Below are 14,661 nucleotides of genomic sequence, written 5' to 3' on the forward strand. Positions count from 1 at the left end.
GAGCCAAGGCCAGTGGTAGCCCTTGCTTTGTGTAAGAGAGATCGGAAAAGCTGGGGCTTAAATAGACCCACAAACGATGGTTGATCTGGGGAAAGATCATCATCATCAGACAAGTCTAGGTCTCTTGTGTCCTCTGCTTCTGATGAAACCTGACTAGGAGAAGCACCAATGAGGGCCTGTGCCCGAGTGCGGGATTGATCCACCGACAATTGGGAGTGACAGTCTGTGTTGTCTCCTTCCCCACTTCAGAGTAACGAACTGGCCTTCAGCCAGTGGATTCAAGGCTCTTATCAGTCCTGGCAGAGAAATTGCAGCTGCCTGCCAAAGTTCAAACAAATGACTCACAGAGTAAAACTTCAGCTCTCTTTGAAACAGTTCAGTTAAGCTTTTGCTCCCCGTGGAGTGCGAGCAGTCCCAAAGCTCCTTATATATCCTGTGGGGTGGGGCTCCTGCCCCACCCTTCCCTTTGATGACGCCGCCTCTCTAATCTTCTGAAGCATGGGTTAATCCAAGCTTTATTATTATTGTTATTATCAGCTGGGTCTGAGGGCGTAGCCTGAGGAAGGGAGGAATCAGGGGATGACGGCCTCATTACGTCCTCCGACTGGCCTGGTTCTGGCTCCTGCAGCCGGGCCAAAGGCATCGGAGCTCCCAAAGTAAGCCTTACCGGCCCTTCCCCCTCACTCTCGGAGTCACTTTCGGGCATGGGGTCAGGTTCGGGGGCTGGAGTCACAGTCTGCTGCACTATCACAGTCAGACACCCAGGGTTCAGTTCTATGCTGCAATTCTGTGGCTAAGATGTTCTGAATTGCTGCCTGAATCATGTTAGCTATCTCAGGAGAAATAACAGGTTCCCTCTCCGATGAAATTCCTGGTTCTACCCTTTCCTCCTCTCCTAAAGCTCCGGAGTGTTGTGGTGGAAGGATTTGTGCCTGACTATCTGTGGCAGAAATTTGGGGCACAGGGCCAAAAAGCCTCTCACTTACTTACACACTGTAAGCCGCCCTGAGTCTTCGGAGAAGGGCGGGATATAAATGTAAACAAAAAAAAAAACTTATCCCCCCAGACTTGGCTAAAGCAGAAGATGATCCATTTGGGGAAAGAGCTAAGGGAGTAGAAATGCTAACTACAGGACTTTGGGCAGATGGGGCAGGGGCTGGGAGGGGAGGGGAGCGGCAGAAGAAGTCTGTTTAGGAGAGGTCTCCTAAAGAGCAGAAAGGTGAACTGCTTTCTCTATGGCCTTTTCAATGGCCTTGTGGCATTTTAGTGAGCCCTTATCCATAGATGTGGAAGGCTAGTCTGCCTTTGATGACTGAGATCTGGAGGATCTAGTCCTCTTTGAGGCTTGAGAAGACCCTGATGATTCTCTGGAAGAGGAATCTCTCTTATGAGAACGCTGAGGGATAGGGTCGGCCATTTGGAATCTGGACTAGGCCTCTAATCGCCACGAGATGAATCAAAATGGTGGCCAGTAGGCAGCTTTCCTGCAAGGAATGGTATTAGAATAAAGAAGGACAGACTGTAAGAGAGTCTATTCTAGGGTTTTCCCCTTTAAAACTATTCTCTTTTTTCCTGTGGCCATTAGTGGGAGCTCTCACCGCTCTGCAGCTGTCCGGTGTTGTCCTGGTCTCAGGTGCGAGCTGCTCCTTCTCTGGGCGCTTTCTGGGCTTCCCCCCAGCCAAGGGAAAGCGCGCCTGAGTCCCACGAGGTTCTGAAAAGCCGAGGGCAAAAGAATTTGCCTAGGCACGGCTGCAGCCATCACCAGCAATCAGCTGGGGATCGGAAGCCTCCGCTGTCCCTGTGTGGCTTTCTGGTGCTCAGCCAAGCTGGAAAAACCTCAAATCGCTCTGAAAGGCGAGAGAAAACCTCCAAGGGTTGGAGGTGTGAAGCAGTCTCCGGCGTGAGCCATTCATGCTGCAATCCAGCAGAGCCTCTACCAGCTGTCTGGGAGGCTCCACAGAAACGCTGAAGCGTCCTCAGCGGTCTCGGGCGTGAGCCATTCATGCTGCAATCCAGCAGAGCCTCTACCAGCTGTCTGGGAGGCTCCACAGAAACGCTGAAGCGTCCTCAGCGGTCTCGGGCGTGAGCCCTTCACACTGGAAGGAAGCAACCCCAGACAGATTGGGGAAGCTCTGCTCTCTAATATCCTTGCTTAATATTTTTAAATTTAGTTCCAATTGTTTTAATCAATTTTGAATGATTTTGAATTTTTTGTAATATATTTTTGGAGAGCTCAGCAAATAATGTCTAGTCAGAATCAAACAGTCTGAAAGCTGGGAAGCAAGAGGAAGAGGAGGAGCTTCTCAACCGGCAGACTCAGTCGTCATCAGACAGGAGTCATCCCCACGCTGACTGCTGGCCCAGCAATCGAAGAGAACTTGTTTAATTACTCTCTAATTACTTCATATTAGTCTAGCATACAAGACTCGAAGTTTGCTGTAATGTAATCATGATCTTTTTGATTAACCTATCCCACTGGCTTTTGTTAAGATTTTAAAAATGGAGAAGCCATCTTATATACCTTGATTTTTTAAAAAGTATAAATGTAAACAATAACAATGTGTATGTATGTCAATTGATGCGTTGCTGACAAAATGCACTGTGGAGTAATTGGAGAAGTGCTTGGATTTTCTAAATCCCAACCTGTTTTTAATATTCACTTTAAAATAAAATGAGCCATTGTAAATAGAAAGTGTGTTCGAATGTATTAATAAAGTATCTTAATTCCTGCACGGAGCAGCCCACAGGACACTATACAAGGAGCATCTGATAGTGCTAAAGATGGAGATCCTTGCTGAACAAGATGGTTGATAATGTTGATTTACTGCTCATCTCCCGGGTTCAAATTCTTTCCGTGAACCCCTTGATGCCAAAAATAAAAACAAGAAAAGGGATATAATTAACTTCCTCTGGGCAAGGAAAAGGAAAGGGCAGCTCTTGAACTAGCCAGACTACCATCGATCAATACTTGTCTGCACTTGCAACGAATTTCTGTGCTTCATGTACCAGCAAATGAGAAGGGTTAGATTAGAGCAGGAACAATTTGATTGCACTCTAGGTGCCAAAGAAGAAAAGCTGCCTTGTTTTGCAAAAAGTGACCGTGTCAAGCCAACATCGGCTAACCTCAAAGATAAAAGAGAGACACTTAACCTGTGCTTAGAAAAAAACAAAGTCCTCCAGAAAATCCCAGGCTGTAGGGAAGTTATAAAAGCAACCTGGAAGAAGAAAGGGACAAGTCACCTAGTAAATGGGAGTCAAGCTCAGTGTGGGGAGATTATCAAAAACAACTTTTTGCAGGACAAGTGTCCTCATAACCATTTTAAGAGCTATGATGATTTCAAATATGGTCATTATTGAGTTGAGGGTTTCCTTGCTGGTAATTTTATAGAGAACTCTTGCTGTGCAATCGCTTGGCAAAAAGTTAGTGAATCCTTTTTCTTCATTTTCAGCAGGAGACTAGCAAAATGTTCCCTCAGCATTGAGGCACTCAGTGCATATAAAGCAGATAACAAACATGCTGAATACCTGCGGTCATCCAATGGCTGAATGAGATGAGTCACCCATTCGCCCCTTCTGCAAACAAAGCAGTCAGATTAGATCATAAATCTTGTTAATATTGTGCTTCATCCAGTACTCTTTAAAGACCTGGCACTAGTCAGCCATTAACTGGAGAAGGGATGCTGAATGGTGAGTATCTCAAAACTAGCCTAATAAAAGTACTGTATTTAGTAAATACAAAAGCTTGCTAATCCATCCCCTCCTATGGTTTTTAATGTTTAACATTTTTTTTGTTTTTAACGGGACATGACATTTTTGACATATACATGGAATTTTATTTATCTCACTACATTTTAACAATTTCACAAATACAAGAGCCGTCTACAGCCCATTCACAAACAAGGAAGGAACCGATTTGACAGGCAGGTTGGATAAGTAAACATAATGTGCAAGTTCAATGCCTTACAACTCAGATATCCAACATTAACAGTTATTACCAGAGCGTTAATCATGTAGACTTCAGATAAGTTCATCTAAAGGATCCACCGTCTGTTTTTAAATAAACATTTTCAGTCTACTTTGTTTTTTAAAAAAAAATTCATTTCCTTCCTTCCCTCTGCAGTATAAACATATAATAAATAGATTTCTGATTTTATTTTTAAAGGTCACTTAAACAAGTCAAGAGAAATTTACAGTACATTTAAGTTGAAGTGCAAAAAATAGCTAATAACTACTTGCCAATATTTGGTCCCAGGTACAGATTGTTATAGTCCCTTAAGGCTTATGTAAGGAAAACACCCTTAACATCTATCTTAAGGTATTCTATATTCTGCATTCAAAATCAAGTATCTGAAATTTAATTCTATGAGCCACACCACCCCCTGGGGCATAAATGGCATCCCACTGGCTGGCAGAAGTCAAAAACCATCTGGGCAAACCACGCATGAATGGGACTCCTCTAAAGGAAGGCTAAGTTTGATATAGAGTATATGCTTGAAGCCTAAGTGCTACAAAATTGATTCTAACGTTTTCCTTCAGCTATAATAACAAAGAATGTACGGGAACTGAGTTCAATTCAGTGAAATGTGAAATGTCAAATCCGAATCTGTCAACGTCTTGACAAAGTAGTGCTAAGACAACATGATCAATATCCATTTTTTTCTTCTAGCTGCTTTTATTATTAACTATGTCTTCCTTTCCTATACAATAATTAGGATTTATACCCCTTCCCAATCCACAGGCACTTTAAATATATTCTATAAAGTTTTATTCCCTTTCCCCTTAAATAAACATATTCTATCGTAAAATAAACTATATCGGCCTGGCTAAGAAAACTTCTCAAGAAGCAGCTGATATATATGCCTGCTGCTAAACATCCTCTCATTGCCGGTTTTCAGAACAGACTGCAGGCCCTGGTTAGGGAAGTGTTATCAGCATCACCACTCCCAAAAATCTAATAAAGCTGGACATTTCTGACCCTTTGTTGTTATTGTGTTACACAAGTAGGAACTTCTCGGATCTGTCTGAGGTGAAGGAGTCATGTTCCCCTATCACATACACCAGAGGCAAAAAAGAATCCACATAGATTGCTTCTGTAGGACAATCCCTCTTCAGTGATTAGGGCAAATTCATCCCATATAAAATCATTAGTATTTTCCAACTGTACTCTCACAGTTCAGGTCTTCAAACACAACACCACACATCTCAACCCATATCCTGTTCTTGCAGGGTTATGGACAATCACATTTTCTTGTTCTGGTTCTTTCTAAAATGCTAATGCGCTCTGGCCTGGCCATAGCAACATAAATGCCACTTGTCTGGTTAGGAAGGCTTTAGCAAATGCTTCATGTAGAACTTTACCAGCCAAAAGTTCTTCAGCATCTCTGAGAAGTCTTTACAAAAGACAGAATTCTATGTGGCTCCTTCCTTCATTTCCGTATTTAACTATTGTATTTTCTCTAAAGTTTCGGTAGGTTACAGAACTGCTCTAGGGAAGCCTGCACCTCATAATAAATAATCACTGTCTAAGAAAAACTGCTATGAGCTCTTGTCTTCCCTTTCCCTAATATTGAATTAAAATGTTCAAGTGCATTAAGCAAGAAGAAATGGAACTGAATGGCGGGGGGTTTTGTCCGTGAAAATTAATTACAATCCAGAAAATTATGAAGACAATCAGATGTGTTTGTTTACAACACTTCCATTCAGGTGGGGAAAAAAACAACTTTAGATGAAATAGCGTGATCCTTTGCTAGTTATTAACCCGGCCGCTTTTGCTTAGCCTTCCAAATTGTTCCTGCAACAGGCCTCAGGTTTGTCACAGAAAAGGCATTAAATATTTTAAAAGCTTTGGCTGTATCAGGTTACTATTGCCAAGAAGTGAGGCCTCAAACTCCCACGTCAGTCTATTTCTGATTGCCAAGAGCAGTATTCAGTGCCGCGAGCTGGATTCAAGAAAAGTCCTATTCGTGCCTCCTCTCAGGAGACTGAGCTCTGCTTTCCGAAGGAACAGGGCAGTCCAAACTGGGGTGGTTTTCAAGGGTAGCTGTAGGTACTGAAGGTTCTACCACTGAACCATCAGGTCTTTGATCCAGAGGACTATCTGGTATGGAATCATGATTACTGCTGGCATTCTACAAAAAAAGAAGGGAAAACCACAAGTTAACATCCGGCTATGTGGAATTGTTCAGAAAATACACAGAAACTGTCATTCCTCGTAAGCCAAGGTAGCTTCCTCTTAACAAGGATCACAAAATCATATACACAGCACAGCGCACAAGCATTCAAGCAAGAGCAAAAGCCATCATACGCAGGTAACAGATCAGATAAACTTACCTGTCCTATATTTTCCTAACTGCTTTTCCCCAAGAAGCATGTAGAAAAAAGACTTAGTGTATTTTAAGACAAATTATAATAATTCTGTGTAGGTAAGAAAGAACATTCCTCATAGCTTAATACATTTCATGCTTCTCTTTATGCACTTGGACATATTTTCCTCATAGACTTTCTATGCAGTGCTTTCTATTGGAATGTCAGCACTGTGCTATTTTGGGAGCAGAACTATGAATATTTCAGCAGACAAGTAAACTATCTTTCCTAATAATCACAAAAGGGATAGCTACAAGAAAGACATTGCTAACCTAAGAATGTGCTGTAAAACATTCTTCTCCAGCTAAACAAGTAAAAATACTAAATAACAAGATTAATTTTATATCCTGTGCACGAACCAACTGATATAAGAAAGCAACCTCGTTGTCACATGACAATGCCGTGACGCGAGTTTGACACCCCCGGCATAGAGGGTCACCTGTTTCTAACTGCATTATACTAATACTGTAGTTTTGGAGTTTCTGTTTTAGAATTGGAAAGCCTTGAGTATCAGGTGTGTGCAACTTTTTGCTTGGAAATACCTTTCATGCACCTGGTAAGCCCTGGTTACCTGCAAAGGCTGGTTTTCGAGTGCCTGATTGGTTTTGGAGAGCTGAACCATCTCTTTTATCTGATAAAGAGCATAGGCTAAAGTAACCCAGGGTGAAGAACTGACACCCCAAGCAGGCTTGTGTACATCTTCCTGCTCTTCTTGGTGCTTGGTCTTTTTGGCAGGAAGCTTGGGCAACGGGCGAGGCATAATATCTTCAGTCTGTTGTACCAGATCAATCGTGGCAATGGGCACCGGACTTGAAGGCACTGGGATCCTTTCAGCCAGCATGGTCTTTTCTAAAATTTCAAACAACAGACAGGATGTTCACTTCAAGAGAACTCACCATCTAAGAGTTCAGCGCAAGCACTTTTCTGAATCCAGCGTTCGGATCCTAGCTTTTCTCTGGCTGTAGTAGGAATCCATTGCTAGATTTTGATAGCAAGCTCCATTTCCTCAATTATGAAGTTAGCACTTACTGACTGCTAGCTACTGTACTGGGGAAAAATACTTCACACCCAATATAATACAACAGAAGTAAGGAGTCTTCTCTCAATCTATTGCAATATAGCTCTTTTTGTTTGCAAGAAGGAAAACCAAGCACTGTATAAAACAATTATCAATAATTTTTAACTTCCAATCTTATTTTCAAAGAAAATAGTACAGGGACAGCCAAATGGAGCCAAGTTTTCAAACTTCTCATTTAATTTTAGGTCATTTAATTCTTCTAAGATGCAGTTCAGAGAAATGTATCACAGCATCTACAAAACCAATTTTTAAAACAGGCCTATTATACAAAGAGGTAGACTAATAGAGGCAAGCTTATTTTTAGCAAGCTTTTTAGCTTATATGTGAGTCATTCTACATTTCTCCCCATTCTACATCCTTCTATACAGCCAAAAACACTCCAGAGACAACCTCCAGATAGATCTGCATGTTGAAAATCACAAATTTATGGGATGAAGACTGGGAGAAATTGTTTCACTAGCAGAAACCATTTTTTATAGACATTGGATTTTACCACTTTTTTCCTGGTATCATTTACCCATGTCTTTCCATTACTTTAAATCAATCTGTATTATATCAAGAACACAAACCAGGTTTACTGTTGCTTCAATCCGACATCATGAAGGGGAAAAAAAAATCCAGCAACCCAATCTACTATAAAGGCATAGTGTAATGGCTGCAAAACAACCAATGCCCACTAGATGGCAACAAATATTAACCTATTTTTGCTTAGGCCTGCTGCCATTAGAAGCTATTTGAATTGTTGGAGTTCAGATCTGGTAGGGCTAGAGTAGACAAAGCTATGTGGTAAACAACACAATATGTCACATGAACTAATCCAATCCAAAGTCATAAAAAGTCATCACCCCGGCTAATTGATTAGAGACAGCAATTTTTTTCTAAAAAAAAGGCAAAAAGGACTTCAGGATAATGCAAACTAAAAATACCCCATAGGAGAAAAACTGGTTAGGTAAGGTTGTATACCTAAGGAATAATAATTTTACCTTCTTTCTCATCCTGAACTGCCACCCACTGAATCAAAGCAAAAAGCAAGAGGATGACAAGAAAAGCCATTCCTATCCCTCTGAAGGTTGAGGCTGCTCCTGTAGAGGAAAAAGCACACAGAATAAGGCCTGATTCTGGTGGCGGAGTGGTTAGAATGCAGTATTGCAGGCTAATTTTGCCGACAGCCAGCAGTTCAATTCTCTCTGGCTCAAGGTTGACTCAACCTTCCATCCTTCCGTGGTGGATAAAATGAGGAGCCAGTTTGTTGGGGGGCAATATGTCAACTCTGTAAATGGTTTACAGAGGGCTGTAAAGCACTATGAAGTGGTATATAAGTCTATGCGCTATTGCTATTCAGTTGAATGGCAGCAATTGACAAGGTAGACATATTTACTAAAGCATGCCCTTCTTGTGCTTTAGTAAATAAATGAACCCATTTGGTGTAGTGGTTAAAACACCAGGCTAGAAATCAGGAGACTATTACCCTAGTTCTAGCTTTAGGCACAAAGCCAGCAAGTGACCTTGGCCAGATCACTCTCTCTCAGCCCAGGGAAGGAGGAATGGAAAATCACTTCTGAAAAATCTTGCCAAGAATAATGGGCAATTCCTAGGAGTCAAAATTGACTCAGTGGCACAAAAACAAGCAAACAAACCCCTATCCTCATTTAAACGAGACTTTCTGCCGCGCAGAAGCATATGAGAGGAGTCGTCCTTCAAGGAAGCAGCTGCACCAAGTAGTGGATCACTGCACCATTTTGTTTATTCTCCCTCAAAAGGCAGAAGATGGCTTGGGTCATGAATGCTGAGATCAAAGAGACAAGTGGAACTGTATTTTAGTTGAACAGGCAAAAATGGATGCCATTTTAAAAAAAAAAGCAGAGGAAACGATCTTAATTTACAAATACTTTTCATTAAGAATTGCTGAATAGCTATGACCTTACAGTACACATTAAGGAAATTACACAAGATAATTATTATAGGTTTTATTTACGCTACAGTATGAGAGGCTTTTTAATAGTTATTGTTCTTTAAGGACCCATTAGGGGGTCTCAGGTTTCATTAGAAATGTGCACACTTGTCTATTTTGGCTTATAACTGGAATTGGAAAGTGTGAAAATAAATGTTCTCACAGTAGAAGTCTGTATTTTTAAAAAATCATTTTAATACTCATTAAAAGTTTGGTACTCATTGGATATTACACTTGGAAGAATTTTCTATTTCTTTCAAACAAGACCACATATTATCTGCTGCAAACTCTGAAGAAAAGAGACTTTGGTTTCGCTTCATGATTTCTGAATCTGCAAGCTTTCCAAAATTCGAATAATTCAGAAGTGGGTAGAAAGTAGAGCTGGGTGATTCGTTGCAAATCAGCAAAGGCATCTGACTGTTATAGCGGTGCTTAAACATCTGTGACACCTTTTGAATTTTCAGTATTTCTGCATAAATGTGACCTAAACCATCATCTATTCTCCACCCAAATCCTAAAACTAGGTAAAGAGAACCCAAAGAGAGCTTTGGACTTTGGCGTTTCTAGCCACATGGATAAATTCTGTGTACAGTGTTGGATCAGAAGTACAGCCTGCATGCACCTTTCCTGTGGCACCAAAACAGCCCATTTTTCTCATAGAGCAAGTCTGGGCCGTGTTCAATCTAATAATAGCAATAATTACCAGAGAGGAGGCTGCATCCCAAACCAGCCAGTCTGCCCAGCTACTAAATCACCATAGTCATTGCAAGAGCACCATCTATCATGCAAATAGCAGGGTTTGTGCTGACAGAAAATGAAAATCTCTACTTCCGCACTGAATTGAAAATCTCACAATTAGTTGGTTTTGGTTATGGGCTGAGAATAAGAAGAAAGTGGAACGCCATGTGGAATATTTCCTAGAAGATGGTGAGCAAAGTCACTTTGAGATGAAGTTCGGAGACTTGTAGATGTGCCTCTTGAACCACGGCAGAGAAAGTTGAGTTATTGATACCGGTATTTGCGATTGATATAGGCTGCATTCTCCCCAGTGTGACTTTTTCCTTTCTGAGCATTTTGACAGCCAAACAAAGGAAAGTATTCAAATTGACTATGGTTGCCTGCAAAAGTGAGAGTTACAGCCTAAGACGACGGGAATGGGAAAACTTGCCACAGCCAATTTGCCACAGCCAACTTGTCATGCCAACTTACCACAGCCAACTTGCCATGGCCAACTCACCGTGGGTCATTTTGACAATTCTGTTTAATTATTTAAAATAAATAAAAAATATTTTAATTTTTGCCATTCACATTTCATTCTATCCATCTTTTTGCATCTTTTCTTTAATGAGTCTATTCCACCACTTCTTTGGTATTAGTGCAACTCTTGTCCAGCAGTGAGTTGCCCTGTGGCGAGATGGCCATGGCAAGTTGTCCTGCAGTGAGTTGGCCATGGAGTTAGCCGTGGCGAATTGTCATAGACCTAAAGATAACTATACAGCATCTGGTTGAGGAAAGCCAAATTAGGAGGAGCCTGGTAGCACTTCTGACTGCTACCATAGTTCTTCCATTTCCACAACGGTTGAGGAAAAGCTCTCTTCAAACAGTTGAAAGTTATATAAATCCCCAGACTTCCCTTACCAAAATAATTGACCAACACTCCACCAATCATTGCTCCGCATCCTCTACCCAGGCCAAGGTGAAGGCCCTGCAAGATCCCTTGGGCTGACGTCCTCAGTTCCGGAGGCACCGCAGCGCTTAGATAGGAAATGCAAGCTGCCCAGATGGCTGCATGGGTTACACCTACAAAGAACAGAAACATAAGCACCATGTATTCTAAAGATGATTGTTCTGCAGGCGTGTTGGAGTTAAACAACAAATACTGATCGTGGCCATTTTAGGGTGGAGCTGTGAGCCCTGTGTACTCTTCAAGAACTATAAAACTGAATGAGGCTGGTGGTAAAGAGTGCCAGAACACATTCATATATCTAGCACCTGTCACTTCCTTCATTAGCATCATATCTGGGGAAATTATAAAGACTTTATTTCCCGGAATACTTCACTCGTAGCCAAAGAAACAATATAGGTCTTCCAAAAACTCATCATCTGAATGCAGAGAAAGTAAGCAAAGTAGGAATGCTACTTGAGCAGTGAGCATCACATTGTCCTCAAGTTGCCCACATGTGAACAGTGAGGCATGAAATATATCTTAAAAACTGTACAGGCAGTCCTCGACTTACAACAATTCATTTAGTGACCGCTTGAAGTTACAATGGCATTGAAAATGCAACGGAAGTTGGCAAACAGGTTATTTCTGGCCTCAAGGGGGTGGGGTGAGGAAGGCCATTTTTGCCCTCCCCAGGCTCGTAGAAAGGCTCTGGAGGCTGGGGAGGGCGAAAAATGGGACTTCTGGTCCCACTGGAAGTTGGCAAATGGCCTCCAGAAGGCCACTGTGACATTGTGTGCCAAAAGCAGGGGGGCGGGGCACATTGAATTATGGGTGTGGCACAAGTGACACCCCCCCCCATGCTCCCTCCACTTTTGGCATGCAATGGCAAAAAGGTTCACCATCACTGTTATAGATGCACAAATTCAGCAAAATATATTTTACTTTTAAAAAAATCATGAAAATAAATTTGGCTGGTCAATTAACTTGCCTGTAAAGTGTCACATTTAAATTAAATAAAGTTTCCATACTTTTAATAGAGTACTTAATATAACCTTTAGTAAAATACATCTTGCAACTAATCTAGGTTTTCTTTTTTTGTAAAAACAAAATAAATTATTTCCTAAGTTAGAAGATAGCAAAAACAAATTTCAAAAAGTAACAAGCTCAAATTCCAAGCAATATTGCTGCAGTCTTCATTCTTTCACTCATATACTTGCTAATACTACATATATTAAATAGTACTACAATTAATGTTATGAATATTGGAGAACCAGTTTTATGTAACTGTTAAGGTAGCTAGAATAGAAGCTGAGAGACTTCAGTTCTAGTCTTCCTTTAACCACAAAAGGTGTGATTTTGGACCAGTCACTCTCACTCTTATCAGGCCCAGCCCAAGAACAACATAGAACAATCAAGACAAAAGTTCAGTTCTTTATTTGCTCATACCGGATAGAATCTTGTCAGACCAATCCTATACTACTCTAACACTAACTGATATATCCTGGGAGTTTCTAGGGAGTGGTTATTCTAAATCTCTTCCTCCTTCTGTGATCCAGCTCTGGGTTGTGTTGTCTGTTGTCTCACCCCCCCTGGAATGTGCTTTCTCCTTCTTGGAAAACTACCATTTTTTATAGTCCACCACACCACTTCCCCTTTGTGGTCTATCACACCAATCCACCTTAAAGGGTCACTGCTGTGGGGAAAAATAGGAGGTGGGAACATTATATATGATGCCTTCAGTTGTACAAATCAAAATATAAATCTAATAGTAAATAAATAAAAACATTCTATTCATAGTTAGAATGTTAACCCAAGTGAGGGAAGAATGTTAACCTGGGTGAGGGAAAAGACTAAAGGTAGTTTAAGTTTAATGGATGAAAACGTCTTATGAGCACAGCTATTCTAATCTGGATGGGCAATCTTTAATTTTGGGGTTTTTTTGGAGGACCTGATTATTCCTCTTTTTTCTCTTGGACTTGGAAGCATCTCTTGGACTTGCACTGCCTCCCTTTGACTCAGATGCATTAATTCATAGGGCGCAGGATACATCTCAACAAGTGTTGCCTGGATCTCAGAATTTCCACCTCTTCCCTCCCCCAAATCCATTATCAGCTACTTGGCCTTTAACTTTCACCTCAGTCACAGAAAATGACTGATATTAACCAAAACAGAACAAAACTGGTTCTGCCTGAATGTGTAGTTGGTTTTAAAAAAAACAATATTTTCCTTTCAATTATAGGTAATAGGATATTAACAGGCTTAAGAAATTAATGCCTTCTAGATACAGCCCTGCTAGCAACTAAGCCTTATCTGCTGCAAGTTTCATCAGGAGTCCCTTGTTTGGTGAAAGGGTGTGTTGTTGGCTTAGATCACATGGCAGAATATTATGTCTGCCAACTGCAGAAACCACTTCCTGTCATTCGCCTTTTTTTTCTCCACCTGCCATGATAGAATTGCACAAAAAGAGACGGATCCCTTTGGATTAATCCCTGATGAAAGCTGAAGCCCAGGAGGATTTACCGTATGCTTAGTTATGGCTCAGCAGGCATTACAAGTAGGAACCTGGACTGTAGCGTTCAAACACAGAAGCACCCTGTTTTCTTACCTTGAAGGACTTCCATAGGCAAAACAGTCCAAGCATTTTCTAGATAGGAGATGTAAATATAACGAGCTGTATTGCAGGCAAGACCAATATACAGGACTCTGCAAGCAAATGAGAGGAGAAATCGCTGATTACTTCTGATGTGTTCTAATATTCTTACCAACAAATTATCTGTATTGCTTTCAACCTGATCTACTCCAGCTTCACAAAAGATGAAGATTTCAAATATATATATATATCCAGGACTGGACATCAAGTTGTTCACAAACCCCCTTAAAATGCAGAGGGAAAACACACAGAGATAGTAGCGCCCAAACTATTTAAATTTGATACATTTTGCCCATTCTACTCAACAAATAGAACCAGCCGGTATGGTGGTTAAGTGTCCAGGCTAGAAACTGGGAGACCACTGTGTTCTAGGTTTGCCTTAGGCACAAAACCAGCTGGGAGACTTTTAGTCACTTTCTCTCAGCTCTAGGAAGGAGCCAATTCTTTTGAAATTTTGTCAAGAAACTGAAGAGTGTAGTTTAAACAGTCACTAGGAAACAAAAATTGAATCAAAGGTGTGTGTGTGTGTGTGTGTGTGTGTGTGTGCTTGCACACACACAATCAGCAGATACTGAAGAGTATTGTTTGTTGAAGGGGAAAATAGACAAGTAGGGTGGTACAGCAAGAAATGACATGGAGTGAAAAAATGACACTGCAACATTTCATTGCAGAATCCCACTTACCGTTCAATCTACAGGTAGACCTCAATTTACAATTCATTTAGTGACTGTTCAAAGTTACAGGGGCACTGAACAAAATGACTTAAGATCGTTTTTCACACTTATAGAATAGAATAGAATTTATTGGCTTATGCTCTCAGTGTACATAAAAGAAAAGATACCTTCATCAAGGTACAAACTTACAACACTTAATGATAGTCATAGGGTACAAATTCGTTTTTCACACTTATGACTGTTGCAGGATCCCCATGGTCATGTGATTTATAGTCAGAG

At 41.0% G+C, this 14,661-nt stretch overlaps 1 protein-coding gene across 2 annotated transcripts in view; it reads right to left on the bottom strand.

Moving 5' to 3' along the window:
• Positions 1 to 3,791: 3,791 nt before the first annotated feature.
• The window catches only part of MFSD6 (major facilitator superfamily domain containing 6), a 33,477-nt gene continuing 22,607 nt past the window's right edge, over positions 3,792 to 14,661 (bottom strand). The window contains exons 3-7 of one of the 2 annotated variants that reach the window (XM_058188607.1): positions 13,664 to 13,761; positions 11,031 to 11,192; positions 8,425 to 8,523; positions 6,935 to 7,212; positions 3,792 to 6,128 (exon numbers count right to left, since the gene is read on the bottom strand). In XM_058188607.1, the coding sequence (XP_058044590.1) occupies positions 5,958 to 6,128; positions 6,935 to 7,212; positions 8,425 to 8,523; positions 11,031 to 11,192; positions 13,664 to 13,761 (808 nt within the window). In that variant the 3' untranslated portion in view covers positions 3,792 to 5,957. The remainder of the gene's footprint in view (positions 6,129 to 6,934; positions 7,213 to 8,424; positions 8,524 to 11,030; positions 11,193 to 13,663; positions 13,762 to 14,661) is intronic. The other variant, XM_058188616.1, reaches the window with a different exon arrangement.

Source organism: Ahaetulla prasina, chromosome 1 (assembly GCF_028640845.1).
Source record: "Ahaetulla prasina isolate Xishuangbanna chromosome 1, ASM2864084v1, whole genome shotgun sequence".
In the NCBI taxonomy this organism is placed as follows: Eukaryota; Metazoa; Chordata; class Lepidosauria; order Squamata; family Colubridae; genus Ahaetulla; species Ahaetulla prasina.